Below are 20,545 nucleotides of genomic sequence, written 5' to 3'. Positions count from 1 at the left end.
CAAAGTGCAGGACCCGGCACTTGGCCTTGTTGAACTTCATTCCATTGGAGTTAGCCCATCTCTCCAATCTATCCAGATCCCTCTGCAGAGCCCTCCTGCCTTCCGGCAGGTCGACACTCCTGCCCAACTTGGTGTCATCTGCAAATTTGCTGATGATGGACTCAATCCCCTCATCTAAATCATCGATAAAGATGTTAAAAAGGACTGGGCCCAGCACTGACCCCTGGGGAACACCACTGGTGACCGGCCACCAACTGGATGCAGCTCCGTTCACCAGCACTCTCTGGGCCCGGCCCTCGAGCCAGTTCCTGACCCAGCACAGAGTGCCCCTGTCCAAGCCGTGGGCTGCCAGCTTTTCCAGGAGTATGCTATGGGAGACAGTGTCAAAGGCTTTGCTGAAGTCCAGATAGACCACATCCACAGCCTTTCCCTCATCCACCAGGTGGGTCACCTGATCGTAAAAAGAGATCAGGTTGGTCAAACAGGATCTGCCCCTCCTAAACCCATGTTGGCTGGGTCTGATTCCTTGTCCATCCTGTAGCTGCTGTGTGATTTCACACAGGATAATCTGCTCCATAACTGCCAGGCACCGAGGTCAGGCTGACAGGCCTGTAGTTACCCGGGTCAGCCTTGCAGCCTTTTTTATGGATTGGGGTGATATTTGCCAACTTCCAGTCATATGGGACCTCCCCAGTGAGCCAGGATTGTTGGAAGATGATGGAGAGCGGCTTGGCAAGCTCTTCTGCCAGCTCCCTCATTACCCTAGGATGGATCCCGTCTGGTCCCATAGACTTGTGAGGATCCAGATGACTCAGTAAGTCACTATTTCCTCCTGGAATACAAGGGGACTATTTGGTTTCCTATCTCTGTCTACCAGCTCCAGAGGCCAGTTGCCTTGAGGGCCACCTGTCCTACTGGTAAAAACTGAGGCAAAGTAGGTGTTAAGTACCTCAGCCTTCTCCTCATCTCTATTAACTATGTTTCTCTCCAAGTCCCTCAAAGAATGGAGGTTTTCTTTGCCTCTCCTTTTGTTATTAATGTATTTATAGAAGGACTTTTTATTATCCCTAACAGAAGTGGCTAATTTAACTTCAAATTGCGCTTTTGTATCCCTGATTTTCTTTCTGCATGATCTAGCTGTCTTCCTGAATTCTTCGTAAGTAGCCAGCCCTTTCTTCCACAGTTGGTAAACTCTCTTTTTATCCCTGATTTCCTTCAGAATCTCCCTGTTTAACCAAGCTGGTTGTCTTCCCCGCCGGCTTGCCTTTCGGCACACCGGTACGGTCTGTTCCTGTGCACTCAAAACTTCCTGCTTGAAGCACATCCATCCCTCCTGGACCCCCTTGTTTTCAAGGGTTGTTTCCCAGGGTATGCTCTGGACTAGACTTCTGAATAGGTCAAAATCTGCCCTCCAGAAGTCCAGCGTAGAGGTTTTATTGTTATTTCTCCTTGAATCTCTGAGTATTGAAAATTCTATTATTTCATGGTCACTATTTCCCAGGCAGCCTTCAACCACTACGTCTCCCAACAGCCCTTCTCTGTTTGTAAACAGCAGGTCTAGCGGGGCCTTACCCCTGGTAGGTTCATTTACCAGTTGATGAAGGAAATTGTCCTCTATACACTCCAGGAAATTCCTAGACTGCCTCTTCTCTGCAGTATTGAGCTCCCAGCAGATATCTGGCAGGTTAAAGTCACCCACAAGGACAAGGGCTGACGATTTCGAGACATCTGCCAGCTGCTTGTAGAATATTTCATTCCCTTTGTCATCCTGGTAGGGCAGTCTGTAACAGACACCTATGATGATGTCAGCCTTGTTGGTCTTCCCCCTGATTCTGGTCCACAGGCACTCAACCTTATCGTTGCTGACCTCAAGTTCAACAGAGTCAAGAGACTCTCTAACATATAAAGCCACCCCTCCACCTCTCCTACCCTGCCTGTTCTTTCTGAAGAGCCTGTAGCCATCCATGGCAACACTCCAGTCATGCGAGTCATCCCACCACGTTTCTGTGATGGCGACTACATCATAGCCTTCCTGCTGCACAATGGCTTCCAGCTCCTCTTGTTTGTTGCCCATACTGCGTGCATTAGTGTACATGCACTTCAGGTGGGTTGTTGATTTAATTCTTAACTCAGGCTTTCCATCCTTAGGCTGATCACTGGAGAGCCCGGTTCCAACCCCTTCCCCCTTCAAACCTAGTTTAAAGCCCTCCTGATCAACCTCGCTAACTTATGGGCTGCAGTCCTCTTCTTCTTTCTAGAAAGATGAATCCCATCTGATTTTAAGAAATAGGTACCATGGAGTTTGCCCCATGGTCAAAGAAACCAAAATTTTGACGGTGGCACCAATCCTTTAGCCATCTGTTGAGGAGTTGGGCTTTTTTACTCCACTCTTTATTTAACTCCTCATCCATCCCAGATAGTACAGGAACTGAGGCAAATATCTCCTGTGCTCCTGTCCCCTGAACTGACCGACCCAGTGCTTTGAAGTCTTTTTTAATTATCCTGGCACTTCTTCGATTAATGTCCTCCCTGCCAGCCTGGACTACCACCAGTGGATAATAGTCTGAGGGCTGGATTAACTCAGGAAGTCTCTTACTAATATCCCTCACCCTGGCCCCAGGAAGGCAGCATACTTCTCTCTGGGATGGGTCTGGGCGACAAATAGGGCCCTCAGTTCCCCTCAGAAGGGAGTCACTGACTACAACTACCCTTCTTTTTTTCTTTATACCTGTGGTTGTAATCCGTCTATTAGACAGGGCCGAACCAGGAGGCTCTCCAGAGAGATCTTCTTGGCTGTCCTCTACCTGACTGGGTCCAGGGACTCATATCTATTCTTCAAGGGCACCTGGGGGGGTGATGGGGGTCGAGAGAGAGTTCTTTTACCTCTCCCATTAGGGACCTGTTTCCATTCCCCCCCATCAATTTGGTCTGCTCCATCTGCCTTATGGCAGGAGGGGCAGGGCTTCGCCATCTCCTGTTTGATTTCCCTAGGGTTCAAAAGGGTTTGACTCCACCAGTCAATTTCCTTTTCACTCTCCCTAATGCACCTTAATCTCTCTACCTCTTCCTTAAGTTCTGCTACCAGGCACAGCAAGTCACTCACCTGCTCGCATCGTACACAGCTACCTCCTACACCATCCTCCGGTACCAACATCAGGCTCAGACACTCAGCACACCCAGAGACCTGGGTGGCTGCATCCTTCTTCGAGGGGAGTGTCTGAGCAGACACACTCCTAGTATTAACAGCAGTAATGGCTTTTGTTTTTCTGGAAACCATTGCTAGCTTTAAAAAGCACACTCACCTGTGAAAAGTGGGAGCTGGTTGAGCCCTGCCTGCTTGAAATGCCTTGAAATTGCTGTGCCACACCCCTGTTAGTCTGCTCCTGTGGGGTGCGTGAGCGAAGGTCGCTCACACTCCTGGTGGTCTTATACAGCCTCCCCTATCACCTGCTAACGAGCCTGATCCCCCCCTCACTCACCTTAATCGGTTCTGAGGAGGAGCCAAGCCTGGGCAGCAAATCCTCCACCTGATAACCTATCACCTCATCAGCAGGCTGTCATACCCATGTAATTCCTTATCCACATATTTCATGAAATATCTCATAGCTGTAGGCCTTGTTCCTCCAAAATGTCAAAAGGGGAAAAAAGTTCAAAATATCACCTAATTTGAATGTTTCATATCAATTCTGTGCTTATATCTCCACAGCTGTGGACAGACACATCTCCATGTGTGGACAGACAGGTTCATTTGAGTAACCTGTTGCCTCTCCAAAGAGATAATGAACAGATCCCTGCTCATTGCAGAGAGGTTGAACTAGATGACCTTTAAAGGTCTCTTCCAACCCAACACAATCTATTATTCCCTTTTGACATTGTTGCTTTGCATATATAATTGAGTTTTAGTCATAGTAATTAATGTTTTTGCATGTATTTAGAGTGGATTTATTCATTATATGCTTATATTTAAGCCAGCACCTAACTGCATAAACTGAAGCTTTCTCTCAAAGGATTTGAATATAGTCAAATGGCAGAAAAAAGTTTATTTCTCCCATATCATACTCCTTACTGAGGCTTTTGTGGAGTTCTTGACACAGAGCTGCTTTAGTCCCAGCAGAGATGCTTTAAAGCCAGCATCTGGATCTGAACTCCTCTGGTTAATTCTCTGGTTTGATTGAGCATTGTCTTAATGATTAACTATTAAAAATCTTACACCTTTTAGTTGCATATTTATCTTGCTCTGTACTTGTTAGGGTGTTCTCTACTAGATTAAATAAATGCTTGCCCTTAAAAAATATCATCTCTGTTGAGTTACTTGCATGCTGCGATCAAGTTGTGTCTTCACCTGTCAGATACAATAAGTTCTTTGAGCTTGTTAAAAATCTCTGTAAGTTGTGTTTACAGCACTTATTTCAGAAAACAAGCATCAAGAAAACAAGCAACAACTCATTGCTCATTTTCCGATAACATCCTTTATGAAACATCAGTACAATGATACATGCCTTTATCATTCCAGGAATAGTATCATTGCTGTCATTAAAAAAAGTGTGTTAACCCATTTTTGCTATCCTACTTCTTAACTATCAAATAATAATATGTAGCTTCATAGAACATTTTCTTGAAGCTGTAGGTGACTTTCTACTTCACATCTTAAATCCTTTTAACCACTACTGTGTTTCTCTACACTCTCATAAATGCCTTGCACTCTCAATCAAATACAGGGCATAATTTTATATATGGTTTTCTATAAAATTGTTACAAACACACCTTCACCTTCATAAGTGATCCAGATCACTGTCTCTGTTGCTATCCATACTTTCCACTGTACTAACTTTTCTGTCATCAGATTTGAGAATATGCTATATAAGAACATAATTTCATCTTTCCTGAACTACAAGGAAGCACTGGAGCCTCCTAAGATTTGAGACATAATAATTGTTCCTGGTAAGTAACATTTCCTTAAAGAAAATGACTAATATGTTAAGCCATCATAATGGATTCAAAGTACAAACTGTTATGTCAGATCTTCTGTTAGCTTACTTATGAGTGACTACATTATTAAATGCTCACAGATTCATACTTTGTCTCTAGTGGATCCAAAGATCTCAGCACAGTTTTAAAATAAGGAAAAACATTTTTGTAACATGGTTTGTTTCTATGGTAGAACATAGTAGTTGAAAAAAAACAAGTAGTTTACTGGAGGTCCATTATATTTCCCTGAGAATCCCCCCTTTTACTTGGAAGAGCCTTTCTAACTTTGCAATGTATTTTTACACGCATTCATTTTAAAATAGTATTTCCAGTTAAGCAGCAGAGTCAGTAGGAGAAACAAAACAAAGAAGAAAAAGATCCATTTACCTCTCAGTTTTGAAAATGGAGTAAGCTGAGTCAGAAGGCCAACTGACAGGAATCACAGAAGATATGCATAATGATGGTGGGAATGACAAGGGAGAACACAGAGAGCATTATAACATAAGAAATACAAAGAGCAGTTTGTAACTGTAGTACCAGGAAAACTGATTTTATTTGCAAGTGGGAGAAGTTCCTTCATAGTACTGCTGCACTCAATGCCATCTATGTGTCTTTAGTGATAAAGTCAGGTTTTTGTTTAGCAACAGCTCCCCAAGTCCTTAAAGTCCTTTTACTAGATATTGGTCTGTGTTCTGTTCTCCATAAAAAGTGTGCAAATACGTTGGATTTCTCCAGAACCTTTCTGCAATATCTGTATTTTCTGAGATAGCTTGAATCCTGATACTCTGATGGGATTTCCTGTAAGACACTGCAATTTTGGCAACATTTTTAACTTTATTGTCTATTTTGCACAATTCTTCGTGCACAGCTGTGTCATATATCTCTAGACTAACCTTCTTCAGCATGGCAGAAGAACTTTAAAATTTAATCAGCTGAAATTTAGTCAAATTTCCTGAGACAGTAAGAAGAGTAATTGTGTGATACTTCCTTGTCTTACGCAAAACTTTTGGGTTTGAGTTTTTTTTTTTTGTTCTTGAATAGCTTTTCCGTTTTCTTCCTAGGTCTCCCTAGGTTTCTCTAGGTTAGGTCTCTCATTTCTGCAGGATGTTCTCATCTGCAAAATATAATTAGCCACCTCCTCTGGTGGTTTGGCTGTATCTTCCCAGGTTTCTCTTACATTACACAGTGGGCCACAGCGTGGTCAAATGGTGAAAAGCCCATTGGTGCCTACAGCACTTACTTCCCTATAGGCAAACTAAAATAGCAGCCATTTATCCTAGTCTGATTCTCTAGTATTGATAAAGTTGCACAGCATGCATTTCCAGTGTTAGATTAAACATTTCTGTAAGGCAGTCTAAGGAGGGTATGAAGTGATTTTTATACTTCTGTCTCAAGAGAGTAGTTTCAAGAGCAAAAGGTTTGTCCTCTGGCAAGTTATAATCTCCTGTAGTATACCAACCCAGCAAATAATGGGACCAAGGATATAATAACCTGATGGCTTTTTATGGTTCTTGGGGAAAAGGCTTCTAGGTATCAAGTAGCAGAGATGTTTATTGCTGAACTGAAGGTGCTGTGAAACAGTTCCAGCCTCAGGAATGCCACATGCCTACAACAGGGAAAAACTCCTTCTGTATTACTAACAATGGAAGATGGTGCTGTCATCATATTCTGACCTATAAGTGCCCTGCATTTCCTAACCACTTCTGTTCCTTGAGACATGCATCTTTCCTTCAGCCTACTGAACGAGTCCTGTTGTCTCACATCCCTCCCTCTCATTGTCCCTCTCTCCCTCATTGTCCCCCCCAGGACGTTCCACCATTAACACCAGATGTCACCAGGCTATTGCCTCATGGGTCAGAGGGACCAGACCACAACATAAAACAGAAAAAATAGGACTGCATTAGTGCAACAGTCCTTAAAAGTTAGGTACAAGCATTCAGAGCCATGGCACATGTAGAAAGAAGTGATATTAGAGGAAATTGAAGCTGGGAGAGAAACTTTGCTCTCTGAAGACTAGAAGTGGAGGGATTCCCACTCCTAAAAAGAATGCACTATCATCAACCTGTGGAACAGGGACATACAGGGCTTCCCTGTAAACCAGTACACAGATAACAGAAAAAAACACCATTAGTGACTTTAAAAAAGTACCAGTGATGAAAAAGTGATGGAATTGTCTTGAAAAAAAATTTAACACATTATGAATTTTTCTATCTTTGTTAAGAATAGCAGTTTAATCAGAGCCAAAGAATAACATTATGAGCTCCTTGTTTTTCACTGCAAAATCCCATATATGTAGGCTTGTAAATTTTTCTTGTCTCACTATAGCCGTCAGATATTTTCTAATACTAATTTGCTGTTCTCCTTCATTGTTTAAACAAGCAAAAGTAATATATGTCTGTGATTGTTTTATTTGTCTCTAATTATATTTTTTTTGTTAACTTAAGAAATCAATAATGCTTAAGGACCAAATTAATCTCTGAAGTAAATTAGGTTAACCCTCTGAAGTTGCACAAGCAATAAATTGGTGTTTAATATGATGCAGTGTTGAAATATTTCTCTTGATATACACACAGATAAAAAAAAAGTAGCAATTCAGTAAAGCATGACTCCAGAATTTGGATATAATAAGTGCAAAAAAATCTTGTATTTGAGATGAATCAGACTTTATATTATCTGCTCACTCCTGCTAGAGCTTACAAATATAGTCTGTGGCAACAATCAGAAATTATTTAAAGATGTAACTCAGAAGAAAGTACTTTTCCTATGCAGTTAGCAGCTACTGTTTATCATGCACTAACTATCAGATTATATCTGAGAAAAATAAAAAAAAAATTCTACAAGTATACCTTCTTCTAAAAATCCTTATTTCATTTTCTGTTTTTTTGATAAAAAAAAAAAATGTGAGAAATACTTTTTAAAAGAAACATTATTTTAATATTTAGAAAATGTAACTTTCAGGTGCTTACTCTAGAGAAGCCAAAAAATCATTTCATTAGTTCGCATTGTCTTTACAGGACAAGAAGCTCTTCAAAGCCCATTATCATGATTTCTATGACATTACACGAGCCATTTTAAAAAGGAGCCTATCTTTCCTACTTTCTCAGTTACAACCCTGCTTGCTTCTTTCATTCCACTTTAAAATTGGATCCCATAAAGAACATAATAAAAAAGATATTATTTCTCTTTTTTTGCAGGAAAAAAGAATAATTGGCAGGTTTTAACTTAAAACACTGCTCAAACCTGTACCTCAGAAAGCTGAATGTAGCATTAGGATGTCTCCTCTACTAAAAAGCTTATAAACTTTGCTGCCTATACATTTTCCTGGACCAGCGAAGAGTGCCAAATGCTGCACATTGCATTCCCTTCAAACAAGAGATAGATGATCACTGCTTTAACTCCACAAAATGTCAGAATCTGCCTTGTGTGTCCCCTTTCTCTCTGCTTGTGTTGATCAAAGTCAAACCATAGGTCCTTGATTGTCCCTCCTCTATGAGTGGTCTTGTGCAACTTCTGCCCTCTCCATGCTTGCAGGTTAGTAGCTGACGTAACGCCCTAATGTAGAGAATGTGACTGTAGTATTCTTGTTTCTGTCTGTGCTGAAGACCATTTAATTACTACTCTAATGAAACCAGACTTTGTTGGTGTTGTTGTTGCTCTTGTTCTTCTCAATAATCAATGAGTCTATCTTTTCTAATCCCTGACTGGGAACTAGTATTTCAGAGCTTTCCTGGGATCAGAAGCATAGTTCCACTAAATGGGATCCAAGATTTGTCAAACTCACAATTGGTCTTTAAAATTGTGTCATTCATCATACTGTGTTTCTCTGTATCTCCTTACGTATTGACTAAATCTTGTCAAAGAAGTCCTTGTAACTGAAAAACCACAGGAAATCATTGCAAGGTACTTCATGAAGACTTCAGAGGGCACAATATGCTATTTCTGAGAGACTGCATGCTGCAGGATTAGAAACTTCTGTTTCTACTCTGTTTTTATAGACTGACAGGCATTGGAAAAGACAGAACAGAATTTTAGTCATTGTTATTGTAATTTGATTTTAATCTCTAGAATTCCAAAATATTTTGACCATTGATATGTTACTTGGTTTTTCAGTTTTCAGTTCTGTTCCTGATCCCTAACTGAATACACCAAGACTCCAACCACAAAAATTAGTGCAACAGACGAGAAGCATTAGGATAATGATAGTGGCCATAGGCTCGTTTCACAAAATAGCTATGAGAATCCAGGCCCATGTCTGATACTGAGTTCAACATGCAAACTTCAAAAACCTTTCTAATGTTGTTTGCTTGTTAATTGCAAAAAGGCAGGCTTCCAAATTGTCTGTCCAAAGGTATCAAAGATACATCTAGAGTAAGAGAGATTTTTTTCTTTTTATGCTCATAAGCCTTGAATTTCAAGTGTAAGAAATGTTAAACATTTGAAATTTTTCATACAATATCCTTCTTCCTTCCTGTGTGTACTTCAAGTGTCTTTTACCCTTGCACATAGTTTCAATTAAATACCAATGATTGTATCATTAACGTTTTCCATTTAAACAGTCCAAAGAAAAACATCATCCTTTGAATACCCTTTAAAAATCTCAATATAATTACTCTAAGTAACTGTGTGAAAGGTTGTTTATTCCTTTTGATGGTATTCTCCAGGCAGTAGATGAAAACAATGTATGTTGAAATAGTGCTTACTTAATCCAGTTGCCTAGTTATGGTACCAGTGCAGGAAATTTCTCAGTTATTTTATCTGTTTTGAGAGGGGGAAAATTCAGTAGAATAATCTATTTTATACTGTTCCCTTTAAAATTCAGAAAACAACAGTTCAAAGATTGACTGATCTAATAAAAACTTCCAACCACTCTGTATTTGTACGGTATCATGACAAGGTTTGGTTTGATTCTAAAAAAGAAAACAGGAAAATGAGCCATAAAATTCAGTATTTGCCCATTGATACAAAATTCAGTCACTCTGGATCACATAACTTTTGTTATCATGACAGATATTTAATATTTTTTATTTGGGTAACACTGTAAATTGAGACAGTGCTTCCAAATTAATTAAGAAACAGCCTTCTGCTAACACTGTGATAATGTAATTTGATTGGTGGTAAAGAAGCAGCACGTGGTTAAAGAAAAATTATATAATGGAACTCAGAAAATTTCCTTACAAGAAATGTTTTTTGAGGGAAAGAGGAGTTTTAACCCAACCCAGCAACTAAGCACCATGCAGTAGCTCACTCCCTCACCAGTGGGATCAGGGAGAGGATTAGAAGGATAAAAGCAAGAAAACTCATGCGTCAAGATAAAAATAGTTTAATAAGGAAAGCTAAAGCTGGACACACTAGCGAAACAAAACAGGGAATTCATTCACCACTTCCCAAGTGTTCAGCCATCTCCAGGACAGCAGGCCTCCATCATGTGTAACATTGACTTGGGAAGACAAATGCCATGAAGTCAGAACGTTTCCCCCTTCATGCTTCTCCCCCCAGCTTTATGTGCTGAGAATGACACCCTATGGTCTGGAATATCCCTTTGGTCAGTTGCGGTCAGTTGTCCCATCTGTGTCCCCTTCCAACTTCTTGCCCATCCCCAGCCTCCTCACTGAGGGATTGGTGTGAGAAGAAAAAAAGGCCTTGGCTCTGATAAGTACTGCTACACAACAACAAAAACATCCCTGTTTTATCAACACTGTGTTCATCAAAAACACAGAATCATACTAGGCATTGTGAAGAGAATTAACTCTATCCCAGCCAAAAGCAGTACAAGAGGACAGAAAATAGTGCAAGGGAAACTGAGTAATAGATGGCATCTTAGGTGCTGTTCAGTGTGGACTGGCATATCTATACCATATTAGATAGTTCTTAAAGAGTAATTGCACTTCAAGATTTAAAGTGTTCCTGATTAAAGACAAATCTGACTGCTTTGAAAAGAATGTGCCTATTCTCATTTATCTGGAGAAAATCAGACACCAGTCTGGAGGAAGGTATAGTTTGTGGTTAAAATGGGGGAATCTGATGTTGAACCAAACAAAATGGGCATTTCAGTGGTAAAAGACAGTATTGGAAGAGAAAAACAAGGCTAGAAACAGGCAGAAAAAACCATAAATAATTGGTAGGAGGAAGAGGAATAGGGAACAGAAGGGGAAAAAAGCCAAAGATGCTATTTTAAATAAGACGTGAGAAGAAGTTAGGTATTTTAACCATAGTAACTCAACTTTTCATCTACTGTTGAACTGCTCCCATTTGGATGCTTCTCTGCTGCCTTTGCGTTTTGTATCTGTATGTTACATATGCTGTGATCCAAAGTTATAAGTGGGCCCACAGTTAAGACTGTTACCCCTGCAATTTCTTTAATGCAGAAAGATTTTGTTTAAACTAGATTTCTGCCCAGTCTTGGAGCAGAGCAAGACAAGTATCAATTTGACCTCATGTGTCTCATGAGAGAATCATCAGAGCACACAGTAAAGCAAGAGATGTGTCTTGTGTTTGCCTTCATGCGTGTAGCAAAGCCCCCTTTGGTTACCACCACAAAAGTAGAAATTCATGTAAGGAGAGTGAGTGGACTCATTAAGGGAAATAGTGGTGACCTTGTCATGGAGATCCAAAGTGCTTGCAAGGGAATGGTTATTAAAACACCCATATGCTTGCTCAGCCTGTGTGGTTTGGCTGGCATGGAAGCAAAATAACAAGTTCATCCCACAGGAAGAGAGGACACGACAGTGAGCAAAGGGTCATTTGGCATTTCAGAGAAGGGGATAAAAAGACACAGTGTCATGGCCCAGTAAACCTGACTGGAGGTCAGAGCCAGCAGTGCTGATTGCCTGTTGTAGCTCACTCTTGAGCGTACCCTGTGGCTGGAGGCTGGTGCTTCCACCTTCTTGTCTCCTTGTCTTTAACATCAGCAAAATGTGAAGGATGATATTAATACTTTTGCAGGTATTTTCTGATACTTACTTTAGTAACATTTTTAAAAAGACATAGGTACCTGGAAGCATTAAATTCATTTAACCATCTTGTTTGTACATTAGAAATCCTCGTGTGTTCAGCCATTACACTGAGTGTAGAGGTGGCAGGTTTAGACTGTAACTAATTTCATAAAGCCAGCAGCATGAGCATTTCCAAACAATACAGAGAACAGAAGTGTTAAGAATGACATAAACATTCCTTGGAACTGGTCTCTGAAGTCCTTCAGGCTCCTTTGTGTGGGGATAGATAGACAGAGAGAGACAGATATTTGAAGGCACAAGGGAAAGACCATGAGAGAGACTTTATGCTACGTACATATATATATGTGTGTATATATATGTATATGTATATGTACGTATGGTGCCTAATATATAATCTTGCTTTAGTAATAGCAAATAAGGGGACCCCTGGTGGCCTAGTGGTTAGCATGCGGGACTCTCACCGCTGCGACCCAGGTTCGAATCCCAGTCCCCCCAGGCAGATGGAGCCCGTTAGCCCTGTGAGGCCATCCATCTATGAGAAGGTCACTCTAAACAAACCTACGTCCTGAGGACCTCACTGCCATTGTCCAAGCTTGCTTGGCCCCGGCAGATGAACCTTAGGATTAAAGGGTGGGCTCAGTTCAGCACAGGCTGTGTCTCACCTAAAAAATCCATTGCGCAGGCTGGAAAGGTAAAAGACCTTTCCCCAAATCTTCGTTCACGAAGACTGGCCATTATTATTATTATTAATAGCAAATAACCAATCTTAAATCATCTGGTTTGAGTAGTAAAGTGGAGAAAAAGGAGGGGGAAAATTATCACTTAATAGTAATCTGATGTCAGTTTGCATATAGGATGTCTAACAGTTCTTCAGTGTGCTCACATTTGGGAGAAGATGGGAAGACTAAGTCAAGGTGGAGTGCACCCCTTGGAATGTATTTATACTCCTTAAATACTGTAGAGTGACAAGGCATGAGGCTAAAGGGGGGACATCAGGCAGTGGAGCAGGAAGTGAGATGGAGCATGCTCTATGGCCACTGTTGCTACGATATTTCTTTTTAAATTTTTTTTCTTCCTCCCACCCTTTGCCTTTCCCCTTCTCTGCAACCCATCTCTTTTATGTTTTTGCCTGTTGCTCTGTCTGAGCCTGGAGAAGCTAAAGGAAAGCAGTACTCATGAGGGGCTCCCTGAACTCACTTCACCAGGTGGGCCTCTGCATCTGGGTTAGAGAGTCACTAATGAGATGTTACAAATACCTGGGGGTCATGTCTCATTGCCACGGCAAGCCAGGTTTCTTCACGTGGGCTGGGTGCATTCATGTCAAGGAGGAGACTTTCAGTTTTAATGGACCCTAAACTTACTTCCTCCACCACACTGGACTTCGTTGCTCTGAAAGCCGTACCACAGGCTGCTTTCAATCTGCACTATCCACAATTCATCCGACCCCCTAAGTTGCAAATTTTTCAGCATGTTGTTTTGGTTACAGGTTCTTAACTGCTGCTTATCTCCTACTGATACTGCGCAAAACCTGCCAAAAGCCTTCTTTTTAGATAGAATTGTACAGCACGTAAGCTCCAAAAAGCAAGGGGTTTTTTCATGACCATATTTGTACAGGCATTTGTCTACTTTTATCCACATATGGTTTGTTTTTCTGAAAAAAAGAAAAATCAAATATTTCAAAATGAGCATGCTTAACAGCCAAGAATAGATGCTTTGTTTTACACATGGCTTCTAGCGATTCAGTACAGCTTCCCTTTTTTATTGCTTAGCATGAAGAATAATTTGAAAGAGAAGTAAGCAAGATGAGCAGTTTTCATATAATTTGCATTTCTTTCAAGTTGTTTTCTGTCTAAAGGTGTTGATGATGTATAGATGCTATTCCAAACACTGTGTTCATGTGCCAATTTAAATGGTAATGTTAATGTAAGTAGAATAATGTCTCAACCCCTCACTGCTCAGTAATCTGCAATATCCAACATCTTTGTCTCCTCTTCTCTCCCCAGCACTGCAGTGATAACACCCACCATTGCCAGTCAGATATGAATATAGTAGGTGCTTGGAAGAGAGGTTACACTGGAAAGAATGTTGTGGTCACCATCCTAGATGACGGCATCGAAAGAAACCATCCAGACTTGATGCAGAATTATGTGAGTGTCCACAAGAGTCCTGATTTTCTGCTCAGAAAAAATTAGCTTCTGGAAAGATGAAGAGAGGCAGGAGAGGAGGAGGAAGAATCAATCAAGTGTTTCCTCAGATGTTAACATAAATGGGAGGAAGGAAAACAATTTTTGGTCATCTGTATTGTTTTAGTTAAGACTGTATTCAATCTGAACATATTTAATATCTGGATGCCTCTTGTCCTGAATTTCTGAAGGACTGGAACCAATTTTTGGATATTTTTTCTCTTTTCTACAATTTTTTTTACTTAGTATGCTCACACTCTCAGAACATAGAACTGGAATACACTGCTTTTCAGTTAATGCGTACATCTGAAGTTCTTTTTTGGCCAATACATTTAGTCAGTGAGACAGTAGCTTCTCTCAAAGACAGTAATTTTACAGTAATCCTTATATGTATTCATTTTTAAAGCTATTTATCTTACTTCTAGAAACAAAAAGGAAAAGTACATGACCAGTTTTGATTCACTCAGTTAAAAACAAGTGTAGAATATCTTGTAGTCTTTCTGATGAATATATCTTAACACTACCAAGTCCTTCACAATTTGTGATAGAACTGTGTTCTTTGTTTTCTGTGTCCTATGTCTCATGTTGCCTCAGGAGGTTTCCTTTTGCTTGTGGTTCACCACATTTAGATGGTTGGTTTAATATAATTTGGAGGCTGGATAACATAAGGAGAAGCTTCTTCTCTAGTGAGTGACTTCTTGTTTTAGAGTTTGAAGCTGTTCAGAGCATCAGGGCCACACTGTGCTGATGTAATTTGTCTTATCCATGGGGAGTAGGCATTATCTGAAAGCATGTGACCATGAGGACTTTATGGTTTGTCTGAAATAAAGTGTGCAAGATGTACATACACACAAGGTAAGAAATCAAGCAAATATATTTGAATTGAGCTGGACTGATGAAGGTGACCAGTGCAAGGCATGCATATACCTTCACTCCCATTACAGATGTAAGTCTTGTTAAAGAGCCCTGAACACATGCATTTTGTCAGTAAGCTTATCATCTTGATAGAGCATTAGAGAGATGAAGGTGGAAAGAATGTCTTTAACAACCCATTAAAACCTACAATGATGTCGGCAGGTTAACGCCACTTATTTTAAATTGGCCCTGTTTACATCTGTATCCTTTCCCATGCTACACATGGAACTCAGCTTGGAGGGTGGCAGGCAGTTGACCGATTTGTCAATGTATGTTTGATCCTAATGCATGACACATTTGTCATTTTAATATGTGAAGTTATTTAAACAAAGCAGATAAAATTTTACCTCCTCAGTGAATGACCTAGATTGTATCATATATCACCTCATCCTAGTAATGTCTTTCCACTGAATTTAAAGCAACTATTTATTTCCTTACCACCTCCTCTCTCCCTTTCCTCACACCACCAAGGAATTCCCCCAAAGCAATATGCACTGCTTGTTTGATCACAGATACCTTCTGTATGTCAGATTATAGGTGGTGTGGCTGCAAACAGGAGTATTTGATGTGGATGTGGTAACTGGTTTTGAACACAGAAGAGTTCTAAAATGTCTGCTTGCCGTGTCAATACACCACATGCTACCACATCTATTAATGCGATGCATACAAACCAGGAGCTATTTTGTCTATATTTTCAGCTGTAAGAATACTGGTAAATATGGAACAAAAAGACAGAGATATCTTGCAAATATTTGAAATCATTCGATTTCATTTGAAATCAATTTCGATCATTGCTGTGCAGATAATTTCTTGAATCTTAAAACATTTAGCAAAATCCCAGTTTAAGAATGAACTTCTTAACTTCCAAAAGGCTCTTAGAAGAAATGTAGTGTTCTGGTTAAATGAAAAACCATTTTCTATTTCCTCTCTGATGTTGGAACTATAGTTTTTCAGAGCATTTGTTATCCTTCTCTGTTTTCCAAAATTAAAATAAAATATATAAATCCTGTAATTATTAAATATATAATCCTTTACTAAAACACACAGTCATCATAAAGCAAGATAAATGTTAGTTAGCTTGATTACTCTGTTGTAGGAACCTGCTGAAGAATGTATAGGCCACATAAGTCAATGGCTGCTTAATGAGAAACTGATTTTCTTTCTCTTGTTGGCTACAGGATTCACAAGCCAGTTTTGATGTTAATGGAAATGATTTTGACCCTATGCCTCGATATGATGCCAGCAACGAGAACAAGTAAGGCACTATGACACTCTTGACATTTTCGATCCAAGTTATCAGGTAGAAGGTACCAATTCTTCTATGAAAGTCTATAAAACTTGATTCCTCTTAAAGCAGAATGATTTGCTTTAAATTTTTTCTGAAATACATATTTTTGTCTTTTCCATGCACACTGTGTGACTCTTTGAAAGCATTTGAAGCCACCTGAAAACACATCAAAATTAGTCTGAGAGTTCTGGGCATGTGAAATGAACCATATTCAATCCCCTTGGGAGGCAGAATATATGGGATGACTCTTACTTTTCTCTGATATCATTTCATTGAGTTAGTGGGGGGTTGTGTGTGACAACTCTCTTAGTTTCTGACCTTCTTGAACTCTGTAGACTTTGTGTACTGAAGAAGTAGACAAGTTAATTGAGGTTGGAGGTTTTTTCCCATCTAATGGTGTCTTTTCAAGTGAAGGAGATTTTTTATGTGGAGTTTGATAGAAACCTTATAAACCCAGAAGTGGCAATTCTACTAGATGATATCTGTGTCACATAACTAGTTGGAGATATCTCCATGAATGACATATATCCCCTTCAGAGCTCTGCTTCCCAATGTTTCTTATTCCAGCATTGCTCTTTGGATGTGCTGTGTTGAAGGCTGGGGAAAATTCTGGGAGGACACCTCACCTCAGGAATTGGGCCACTTTTCTGCCTTCGTAGGTGTTTGAAGGCAGTATTTGTTGGTTACATTTTCTTAACTAGGTACTTGGCAGAAAGAAATATCTTTCTGTGGATTTGCATCATTTGGGGGAAGGAGAATCCTACTAGTTTTTAATATAATGGCTGTGCATTTTGTTTTCTTGAAGTTTGGGTTGTTTTTTTAATTGTGGAAAGCAATATTTTGTGGCTAATAAAAGATATCTTTGGCATGGCTTATGAGAGGTCTCAGGACTACCAACAGGGTAGTGGTAAACATGCTAGTTACTTGAAAACAAAGTACGAATAGAGGAACAAAAGTTGTTTATAGCCCAGAGATGTAGGCATTTCCACTCAGCATGCTGCAACAGCTAGTTTGTATGACTGACCCCTTTAGCATCAGCCCTAGCTTTGAACTACGTGTCTGTATTAGAGCCCTGTAAACAGTGTTGGAAGAGCAGAACTGTGTCTGCATAATTACCACAAAAGAGTAGTAACTTCCACTCATCTCATATTTGCAGTTTTCTCCTTTCCCCAGCCTTTGTGCAGTTCTCCAGAGTGAATCATGATGAAAATTATGCTGCCAACAGCAGTAACAGCAAATTGCATTTTAAGTCAGGCCAGGCAGCTCAGCTGCATTCCGCTCAGCCTGAGGTCAGAGGAGAGTGAGACTGACACAAGTGGGGAAAGTTGCCTGAATCTCTTGCTGGCAGTGCCAGTTGCAGGGAACTGAAGTGACTGTCTGACAATGCCCTGAGCGCCTGTGATTGATGCCCACCAAACTGCATGTGATGGACAGGCATTTGCCATCAGTGGCTTCCAAGGAGTTTTGAGAAAAGATGGGACAGTCAGCCTGGCTCTCTGCGAGTACTCCTCAGGTGAGCTGCCAGTTTGCATCACAGCACATCCCTCTCTCCTGCTGTCCACCACCCACCTATTTCTACACACACTTTAGGGACACATCCTGGGTTATCTGTGTGGAGATGTTGCTCTTCTTGGAGTTGGGACATGAGAAGGCACACTTGGAGACATCCAAATTTAAGTGAATTTGGACCGATTCATTTCTCTCCTAGAGCTAGGGGATTTTAGTTTTCATACCCTGCATCCCTCTTGAATACTTTTACTGCCCAACCCTCAGGGTCCTGCAGTGAAATATGGTGGTGGGAGGACAGAAACTGTGCTGTACTGAGCTTTGTCAGTATTATCAGTGTCAGTGTAGAATCAGCTTTTGGACACAGAGGATACATGGAGTATGTTTTCAGAGTAAGATTACTTGGCAGCCTATAACTTCTGCTTAGAGGCTCAATGTGTCCAATAAGCAGATACACTGAGCCTGGTAAACAGCACCTAACCATCTTCAACTTTTGCCGATGTCGCCCTTTTTCCCCAGCTGCTCCTGGACTCAACAGGAATTAAAAATACTACATAGGTGCTGAAAAGCACTACTAACAGCCTGTGTATATTTTTTGTGTCTAAAATATCTTCAGAAATTGGGGCAAGATTCAGATTGTTCAGCATGTGTGGTCATTTGGCATTAGATACTTAAGTTGTGCCTGGAAGTTGAGCTAAACACAACCAGGTAACATTCTGAAAGCCATGTTTTCCAAAGACGTCATAATGTGTAAATTGGTTTGGTTGATTCCTGCTTCCTGCTATAGCAACTGGACAGCATTGCATAATGGTAATTTTTGTCTTCCAGTAAAGGTGGGATGTACAAATGCACCATTGTTTTATGAAATTATCTAGTTTATTCTGCCTCATTTTATAATCCAACCTTAAGGGATGGGATGATAAAGAGTAAAAAGAATGGCTGTAAAAATAAGCAACTGTGTCTGGGCAGCTTTTCATGCAGCTGTGAAATATCAGGGTGCCGGGTCTGTGTGCCAGCTTTTCACTTCTAATCAGCTGAGGCTAATGGGTGAGGAAAAGAAATGAGAAAAAATTAACTGTAGATTGCTTCAGTGTAAACACCAGAGTGGCACTTTCCAAAACTTTATTTTGAAAGCTTTACATTAAACCTTCTATTAGCTAAGTAGTATAGGAGGGTAGAAATAAGCATTAGACTAATCTTTCAAGGCTTGTAAAATCAGGGTGGGATGATAGTTTCTTTAACTACTATGGTATGCAGGAGTCCTGCCAGAAGTTTACTTTGGTTTCTACAAATTGGCAGCAAATCATGAAGCTTGTAAATGGTACAGGCCTAGAGTTCCCTACTGCTCAGAAGCTGAAGACAGCAGTCAGCTGTGGATTAAGTCATTCCTGCTATGCAAAGCATCTTGTTTTGGTTTGCTGCGGAGTACAGCTGCTTTATTTTTTTTCTGTTATTCCACTGTTATCTGCTAACATCTATATTTAAAAAACAAGACATTGTCAGTTACAGGTCCATAGGCAGAGTGCAGATGGGATCACTGAAATGGTACAGTGCCCATTGTATAGCCTCAGGAATAAAGCAGTAATGTTCATAGTATAAAACATTTTTTTGTTTCAGCTAAACACAAATGAGTTTTCCTGTTTCATGAGAAATTTCTCAGGGATTATATTCCAAAGCTTAGGTCTTGCTATGGTGACAGGTGCTTTTATAAAAAGAAGACCTTTTAAAAAAACTCTCTTAAATAATACCCGTTGACTTTAGTGCACTTCTTGTTAAACTTATGTAAGAAAAAGTAAGTAAGCTGGTTTTTCTGTTTTGGAGATACTGAGTCACTCTTTGGATGCCTCTTCAACATTTTTCAGTGATACATCCCACTACGTAAATAACTTATTTCGAAAACCTTTTAAATTGTCTTCTAATGAGTGTTAGATTCAACAATTCTTGTTGTTCAAAAATCATTAGAAACACAAGTTCTGTCTAAATTTGCAATATGGGGATAACTTTACATTTTATCTCACAAAAAAAAAAAAATAGAAAATATTTGACAGGAAGATCAGCTTCTATTTCCTCCTGGATGGTCAATAAAAAAAATTAAAAAGCGTCATTTACTGCTGTGACACTATTGAGTGCAGACACCTGAAGAACTGAGCACACTCAAACACAGGGAGCCTGAAACCTCTGGCTTGAAAGTACATCTCGAAAGGTTCCCACAGCAGCAGTGTGGTAGAAAGGAGTGCCGACAACTGGGACTACCTCTCTCTGCAGTTTATGCATTTTGGCTGCTGGTATGCACCTATTGCTGCAGAAAAAACTGAAGGGGAGATAAACTGTATGGAGAAGCACTGCTGCACCATCTTGCGCTTTGTAAAAATCAATTCTGCAATCCAATGGCTAGTCAAAACAACAAAAAAGACTCGGGCAATTTTTCGTAGTAATCATTACTTTTTTCACTTATGCCTGCACAAGACTTTCAAACAGGATTGAGCTGCAGGTCCCAAGGCTCACACTTGCAAGGAGGACCTGGGAGAGGCAGTGATAAAGATGTATAAGGAGGCTGAAAATAAGTTGGCTTAAGGTGTCAGTGCTTAGGCAAATGCCTTTTTTCAGAAGGAATCTCTATCATGTCTGCTTTTTTTCTGTACCCTGACTTTTCATCTTGACTTTCTCCAGTCTCTGGATGCTTGAAAAACAAAACATTTAGTGATGTTGTCAACTGGCATAGTGTGGTCTGT

The 20,545-nt window shown here is 40.2% G+C and overlaps 1 protein-coding gene across 5 annotated transcripts in view; it reads left to right on the top strand.

The window, feature by feature from the left end:
* The window catches only part of PCSK5 (proprotein convertase subtilisin/kexin type 5), a 212,224-nt gene that overhangs the window by 61,495 nt on the left and 130,184 nt on the right, over nucleotides 1-20,545 (top strand). For all 5 annotated transcript variants that reach the window (XM_027708433.1, XM_027708432.1, XM_027708435.1 and 2 more), the window contains 2 exons: nucleotides 13,925-14,068; nucleotides 16,198-16,274. In XM_027708433.1, the coding sequence (XP_027564234.1) occupies nucleotides 13,925-14,068; nucleotides 16,198-16,274 (221 nt within the window). The remainder of the gene's footprint in view (nucleotides 1-13,924; nucleotides 14,069-16,197; nucleotides 16,275-20,545) is intronic.

Source organism: Neopelma chrysocephalum, unplaced genomic scaffold, assembly GCF_003984885.1.
Source record: "Neopelma chrysocephalum unplaced genomic scaffold, ASM398488v2 Primary Assembly neopelma1_96234, whole genome shotgun sequence".
NCBI classification, from domain to species: domain Eukaryota; kingdom Metazoa; phylum Chordata; class Aves; order Passeriformes; family Pipridae; genus Neopelma; species Neopelma chrysocephalum.
The sequence above is the reverse complement of the archived record's forward strand: the minus strand, read 5'-3'. Positions and strand labels throughout refer to the sequence as shown.